Source organism: Eschscholzia californica, unplaced genomic scaffold (assembly GCF_041429995.1).
Source record: "Eschscholzia californica isolate CP2 unplaced genomic scaffold, dmEscCali1.0.p SCAF_2, whole genome shotgun sequence".
Lineage (NCBI taxonomy): Eukaryota > Viridiplantae > Streptophyta > Magnoliopsida > Ranunculales > Papaveraceae > Eschscholzia > Eschscholzia californica.
In genome coordinates, this window is record NW_028238309.1 from 28,167,635 (window position 1) to 28,175,535 (window position 7,901).

At 41.7% G+C, this 7,901-nt stretch overlaps 1 protein-coding gene across 1 annotated transcript; it reads right to left on the reverse strand.

Annotated features, from left to right (window-relative positions):
- Window positions 1-518: 518 nt before the first annotated feature.
- On the reverse strand, window positions 519-6,383 carry LOC147557243 (uncharacterized). Its single transcript, XM_086658204.1, has 3 exons — window positions 6,227-6,383; window positions 5,154-5,227; window positions 519-4,086 (listed from the first exon to the last, which is right to left on the reverse strand). Exon 3 carries the CDS (start codon window positions 2,691-2,693, stop codon window positions 2,016-2,018), a length of 678 nt encoding a protein of 225 aa, XP_086514330.1. The 5' UTR covers window positions 2,694-4,086; window positions 5,154-5,227; window positions 6,227-6,383; the 3' UTR covers window positions 519-2,015.
- Window positions 6,384-7,901: the final 1,518 nt, after the last annotated feature.

Consider the following 7,901-nt stretch of genomic DNA (forward strand, 5'->3'; position numbering starts at 1 on the left):
ATATGAGATGAAATGTGATGAATTCGTGATTATGTTTAATATGATTTGATGTTTTGATTACAAATTGATGTTCATTTATTTCGATTATCGTTTCGATCGTATTTTCATGTGTCTTGTCAAACACTTTGCATAGTTAATAGACGAAACGAAGTATTCGATATCGATCGTAGTCTAAGTCATAATTTCATGTGTCTTGTCATGCACTTCACATAGTTAGGCGACTAGACGACACTTTCGATGACTCAGGATTAACCGATTTAGACGTTTGTTTGACTAAGTATGATCTCCGGATATACATAGTACTTAGAGACATCTACTTTAGGAGTCGAATATCGATTGTACCTCGACACATCAAATCGGACTACACATTGTCGTAGGTTTATCATTATGGATTCCCGGACTTCGACACCTCTCTCACTTATTTGTTGCCCGAATCGAGTCTTACCGTCTCCCGACTCTTGTTTCTCCGACTCTTCTCTCGAATCTCTCTCGCCCGTTTACTTTTATCGTTTAATTAGTTTATTTCTTCTCTTATTACTTATTCAATCTAAAACCCCCATTTATCTTTGTTTCCTTTCCTATTTAATCTAAGTTAGCATTTGATACATAGACCGGGGGATAAGACCCTTCGTTATCCAAACTACCAACTTATCCTTGGATCGACTCCGGTTTTACCGGTTACTACTTGATACCTCCGCTTGGGTGTGCAACTTTTCGGGTGCATAAGTCATGTCCATGGCTTGATCAGCAGTCACCTTGCCCTCCAGAGAAACACAATCAAGCGATGCAAGACCTTCATCACCACAGGAAGAACAACCAAACATTTGCTCATAGAATCCAACACATTCAGCTGCAATACCAGCCACCTGCACAAGCTTAACACCCTCATTATTATAGAGAAAAGGAATATAATTTCTAGACCTTCTTTCCTTTAAAGAGTTATGAAAAAACTTGGTATTACTATCACCCAAGTCTACATATTGAACTCTAGATTTTTGCTTGAGCATAGACTCCTCCATTCTGGCTTTGAAAGCAAAATCAGCAACAGTAGCCTTTTCCGTTGCTTTGGTAGAGAGACAGAAAGGTTGCCTATAAAACTCAGCCTGAACCTCCTCCATCACCTTCCTGGCAGCCTGAACTTGAGAAGGAAATTGAGAGAACTTCTCCTTCTTCCAAACAAGCAACATAGCTTTCACCTTCTTCAGCTTAGAGACCAGCCTGAACATAGGGTTACCCATAACCTGCAGCTGCTAAGCAGCTTCCACAATTTTAAAGAATCCCTCTTCCTCAGTCCAACAGTTGAAGAACTTGAATGGCCTAGGCCCAGCACCCACAGACTTTGAAGGAGATACAACACATGGGGAGTGGTCAGAAACCCCCATATGCAGAAACTCAGCTCTAGAATTGGCACATAAATCCAACCATTCAATGTTAATAAGAGCTCTATCCAATTTCTTAGCATTAACTCCCTCACCCTCTTGTTTATTAGTCCAAGTAAAATGACAACCAGAGATGGGCAATCAAACAGCTTGGACTCATCTAGACACTCTTTAAACTCAAAAACATTTTGCTGCCTGGCCACCTTCTCTCTCAAACAATTAAAGTCCCCTAAAACCAACCAAGGACACAAATTAGCACTAGCCAAACCCTTGATCTCATGCCACAAATCTCTCCTATGAACACCATTGTAGCTGGCATAAACCACACACAGCAAAAAACTCCTGCCATCCCTCATTGTAGCCATAGCTGATATCATTTGAGCTGACTCAACTATAACTCTAATTTGGACCTGCCCAGGATCCCAAAGAAGCCATATCCTACCAGCAGCATTACTAGCATAGTTATGGATCCAGCTCCAGGTACGCAAAAACCTCCTTCTAACCATGTCCTTATTAGTCACATTCACTTGAGTTTCAATAACACCACACACTCCAAGATTATTAGCTCTAACAAACCTACTGACCTCAGTTGTTTTAAGGGGAGAGTTCAGACCCCTTATATTCCAACAACCCACACTACACATTAGGATCAGAGTAGGAGACTCTCTTAAACTTTAGAGCTCTCCTATCTTCTTGTATCTTAGCCTCAAAAGCTTTAACAATGACAACAACAGGTAATGACCCATAAGCAACAAGTGTCCCTGGGTTGTCCTGAACAGAACCCTGCTTCTGGACCCAACCAATTGAACAAGAACCACCCACATCCCTAGCATCAGACTCAGTAGCTCCTTGACTAGAACTGTGGCCAACTCCCAACCTATAGTCTCCCTTAGAGCCCATCTTCACTGTACTATCAGTAGGTTTAGGTTCCCTCTCTTGGCCTTTCCTTTTAAGAGAACCTTTCCTCCTAACCTCAGTCCAACCTTCCTCTTCTACCATAGGATCCCCCATTCTCAAAGTCTCAACATTAGGAATGGCAGCAGCAACTGGTACCTTGCTAGGAGCAACACTAGCTTTATCCTTACTGTTACTATCAACCTTCTTCTGCTTAGGTACCCAAACTTGTTTAACAGGAACTCCACCATTACATCTAGCATCAACATGTCCCAAGATCTTACACTTAGAGCAGTATTGAGGCCTCCAAGCATACTCAACCTGAACACACACCTCCTCTCCATCATCTTCAACAACTGGAATCACATCAGGAAGCACTTTTCCCACTTCAATCTCAATGCAAATCCTAGCATATGACATTCTTCTTTTGGTAGCAGTAGGTCCATCTACAAAGAGTGGCTTACCAATAAAGCTGGCTATGATGGCAATACCTTCATCATACCAGAATCTAAAAGGTATATCCTTCAACACAACCCATATAGGAACAGTTTCCAACTTATTAACATCTCTCTCAAAATGTGGATGCCATGGCCTAGCAAGGAAAAGCTTACTAGCAATATGAATAAGCTCATGCCCAAGAATTAGCTCCCTATCCTCCTCCAAACTAGCATTAATAATGTAGATAAAATCTTTGAACAATGTGAAATGAACATTACCTTTAGGCTTCCAGATCTTCAATAAAGTGCTGGTGGCAAAACCAAAAGCAACCTTACCTCCCACAAAGCTACCAACAATGAGATTCTTACAATCTCTCAAATGTTTCTGGTAGGATTTAGAGTTACTAGGAAAACGTACTACCAATCGACCATTAACATCCACAGGTGGAGTCGAGTGCAGAGGTTTCCTACCTGGAACCTCCCTTCTTGCAAACAGAGCAGCCCAATTAGGACCACCATTAACCTTAGAGGAACCCCCCAGCCCCAGACAGCTCAGTAAACCCCTCTTTAGTCAGACCCTCCATAACTTCATCATCATCCAAAACCTTCTTACCTGATACTCCACCTTCACTTCCAGTTTCCAAAGGTGCCTTCTGGTTTAAATGGTAGCTCAGCTCAGCTCAGCTCAGAGGGCCGACACCCAACCTTAAATCCATCAGCATTCACAGAAGCTGGATTAGACCCAACTAGAACCCTAGCAGGACCTCTCAACCGATTACCCAAACTATGAGAGGAAGCCATTTCCTTCTCACCAATCCCATGTTTCAAGGAATCATCTTCACTAACAAGAGGAGGCGAATCCTTACCAGGGGAGAGGAGAAGGACCTTCGTCTCTGATGGCGGTTGCATAGGCAGCAACAACCAACAAGACCAACGGCCAGAACAACAAAAGTGTGACGCCCCGTGTCCCAAAATAGACACGACCGCCCCGGCAATTCACAGACGAGACTTAAATCCGGCAGAGTCTCCTCTGTAAATCGAACCGGTCGCACCTGCAAAACCTGTCATGCAAACCATACATTCGCATAAACAAGAATAAACTATTAAGCGGAAGCTAAACAAACTCAACTCAGTTTCGGGTCGAAACCCGAACCACAAACGTACAAACGCCTCATAAAACGCCGATACAACTTATATACAACTCTAAGTTTTACGTATATACATATTAGAGTTTGGTTTCTGCAATAAATACATAACTTGAAAATAACGAAAAACCATATAAAACGACAAAACTCCACTAGCCTCGTCAGACAAGATCACCGGCTGGAATACACACTCCGCCTCGAGGCTACAATCAAGAACCTGCACACTGACAACTGGTAGGGGGTCAGAATACTCACCGACACGAATATTCTGGTAGAAGACCAATCCAAAACCCATCACGTTTTCAAAAGTTCATTTAATAAGTTGTAAACATCGTGACAAAACGAGTTATCAAACTAGTTACCATATATACTATATACAAAACCATTTTCCTTAATCTATCAAGCAATAGCAGTGATTAGCTGCCCACCCATGGTGCGCTCCCAATAAGAGGAGAGTTCCTCAGGAGAACCTAGAGTGCGTTAGATAGTACCAGCCCATTTATGGCACTAGCTAATGCACTACGTCTCCTCGAGAAAGAAACTTACCCCTAGCAGGTAAGCCTCTCTCCCACTAAGGGACTCCGCAATCATTGAAGAGTTTACCTCATGATACATATATACCTTAAGTATCTAAATACGTTTTTCTGATCACCGAGTTCGAATAAGAGAGCCGTCCCCCAATTACCATGGAAGGACCTGAACCTCATTCTCTTCGGTACCCTGTCATGCATCTAATGCGATCTTTTAAAATCAGTTTCATTCATTTATCAAAACCAATATTCATATTCGATTCATTATCTTATCAAACACGGAAGTGGAACAACCAAGAGTCATATCGCCACAAAGCAGAGGAATTCCAATCAATGTCACCTCCCAGGCGAGCGGTCAGGGTGTACGGCCCTGAGCCTCGAGCTGGAGGCACGAGCACCAATGGCCAGCAAGTGAAGCACTCTACTCCCACAGGTCTCATGACTAGTGTCGGCCACCTCATCGGTCTCACACGGATCACACCCGTGTCCACATGTCATCCTACCCTCAATGGCTACATGCCCGTAGGTTGACAAAATCCGCAGTCGGGTACATACAAGAAAATCCCCAGTAGTTCACAATCATCGTAAAATCAGTTCGAAAACATTTCTCATATCGCATCAAAACATTTCAAGCATATTTCAGTTCCTCACATAAATCGAGTTTCATGCTACCTAAACTCTAGTTATAATGGCGCATATATAACTATAGAATCTAGCATATTCATTGTCTATAAAACCATGTTGGATAAAGGATTCAGAACCCCCTACCTAGCGATTCAGGACTCCGTCCTCCTTCGCTGCAACCGTAGCCAAATCGTTCACGAAATGCTCCGGCTCCCCCTCTACCAAACCATAAACGAAACAAATATACATTAGGTTCTTCAGTAAGAACCTTGGTATAACTTAAAGAGTATAAAAAAGGAAAACAATAAAACTTAAACAAGAACACAAAAGAAACCCGTAATTTGGAATACTTCATGTTAATCCGAAATTCGACTGATCTTCTAACTTTACAACCATGTCCCATTAAGGTCGATCCCACACTCTATGAAACTTACTTATATCCTTAACATTTAGTTATTAGATGTCCTCACCAGAAACCCAAGTGAGTCATCTCCGAAACTTGCCAAATACGAACAACAACCAAAACAGAATTTTCCTAACAGCACACTGTTCAGTAAAACAGTCATAACTCTCTCGTCCGAGATCGAAATCACTTGTACCATACCTTTCTGGAATCTTCACAAGATGAACTACAATATTCAAGAAGACTCAAACAACATTCGTTATCTTGATGACCAGATAAAACAGTAAAACAGTAAGCAGATTTCATATTTGCTGAATATCGCGCTGTTTGGTAAAACAGTGGTAACTCTCTCGTCCGATATCGGAACGACTTGTATCATACCATTTCGGAAAGCTAACATCCTAATCTACGACTTTCGTGTTTCGGGAAAACACATCCAAGTACTGCACAAGGCCCAGATTATCTGACAACAGTAGACTGAATTTCAGTCAGTCGAATCGTCGATCGATCGATAAATTATATCAAATAATTTCTCTAAAGTTACTTATATACCAAAATTACTTTATTCCCAACCATATAAACCCTAGAACTATATGAATCATGAAAACCCAAAATTCCATAAACCCCAAACCCTAGAATTTAAGAACAAGCCAATAAAATCATCAAAACCATAATTTCTCACTTGATTTAGTTGTTCTTACTCTACTTGTTCATGATTTCATCGCAAACTAATATAAATTCGAAGTAGAAACAAGATTTCATCAACCAAATTCAAAAGAAATTCGGTCTAGAGAGAGAAAGGGAATTTACTTACCAAATTATCCATAAAGACTAGCTCCAATCACTTCCCAACACTTTAATTCAACAAAAACAAGATATCCTCCTTGAAAATCAACCCAAATCACTTGGTTTTCGACTTTTTTCCACTCAAACCCTAACCCTCTCATGAAAATCGAACAGAGAAAGAATGCAAGAGAAGTCGGTTCTGAGTTTTCCCCAAATAGCCGAAGTTTCAATTAAGTCCCTGCATTTGGCCGTATTGCAAAATACCCCCCAAATTGCACTCTTTGCTGATTTAGCCCCTCTTTTGATTTGACCCAAATGTCAAATAATCCCTCAGCTAACTTTAAAAACATGGGATGTCACAAAAAGCCACCGCCGCCTCCAACAATAAGCGAGACACCACCGCAAAAACCCAGAAAACAAGAAAGGAGGCTGTCGGAAAAAACCCTAACAAAATCTCACCACCCGGCTCTCTCTTTCTCTTGTTTTAACCCGTTTTTAGTAGTAGTCCCCACCAGTTGGGTCTTATAGCTTCTAGATTGCATGAAATTCCTATTGAGGAGGATTATGAGGACAGGAGAGTCTGGAAAGCCAATGAAAAGGGTATCTTCACTATCAAAAGCACCTATGAGGCCTTAAGGCAGAGTAAAATGGTGGTTACTTGGCATAGTATGGTTTGGTTTTCTCATAACATCCCCAGGCACAGTTTCATCACTTGGGTGGTGTTGAGAGGTGGTCTCACCACCTAATGCAAACCCCTTTTTTGGGGAATTGAGGTGGATCCTATGTGTGTTTTGTGTGGTAAAGCCAGTGAAGATGAAATGCATCTCTTCTTTCAGTGTGACTTTTCTTTATTCATTTAGAACAAGTTGCTTAAAATGCTAGGTCTTGTTAAAGTTTCTAGAAGTGATTGGTCAAAGGAAGTGGACTGGTGTGTCCCTATGTTTAAGGGAAAAGATGGCATTGCTCTTTTAGGCAAATTAGCTTCCATGGATTCATTTCTCATATTTGGTGGGAGAGAAACAAAAGGGTCCACTCAGATTCAGCAAGGAGCTGTCAGGAGGTGTTACACTAGATAATTTGATGATGTGAGGATGAAAGCTCAATTTGTCCATGTTAAGTTTGTTGATTCTTCCAGAGGCAGCGGGCATGTTGCTGCTGAGTGGAACATTGATCCCCACTTTGTTGTTCCTCTTGTGGTGGATTGTAAATTGCAGGGACCTGAGGACGACAGTGTTCTTATCAACTCAGATGGGTCTCTTGGTGTGGATAGTGCTGGCTATGGTGGTGCATTGGGGAACCATTTGGGGGAGGTGCTGGTTGCTGTGAGGGGTAAAGCTTTTTTTTTTTGCATTAATCAGCAGGCATTAAGGGGAGCCAGACCCACAAAAACAAAGAACTATACAAGAGACCTAGCCAATACCCTTAGGAGCACAAACCCCACAAGCAAGCAAAAGAACAAAAGACAGACCACAGCCAATCATGCTATACTTGGTCACTACAAAAAACACCAACATGCTACTGTTCACAACCCACAAAAAGAAAACCAAAATCATTTACTTCTAAAACGACTAACTCCTTGCTTGTCTTCTTCAAGCAGCTGAAGGAGCTCCCGGCCAAACAAAGCTGGGAACAACACCTCCTCTCCCACCACAGGACCATTCTTGGAAAGCCAATCAGCAACTTGATTAACTTCTCTGAACACA

Excerpts from the sequence above, each read along its gene's own strand:
- LOC147557243 (XM_086658204.1), bottom strand. The coding sequence starts at position 2,693 with ATGTCATATGCTAGGATTTGCATTGAGATTGAAGTGGGAAAAGTGCTT.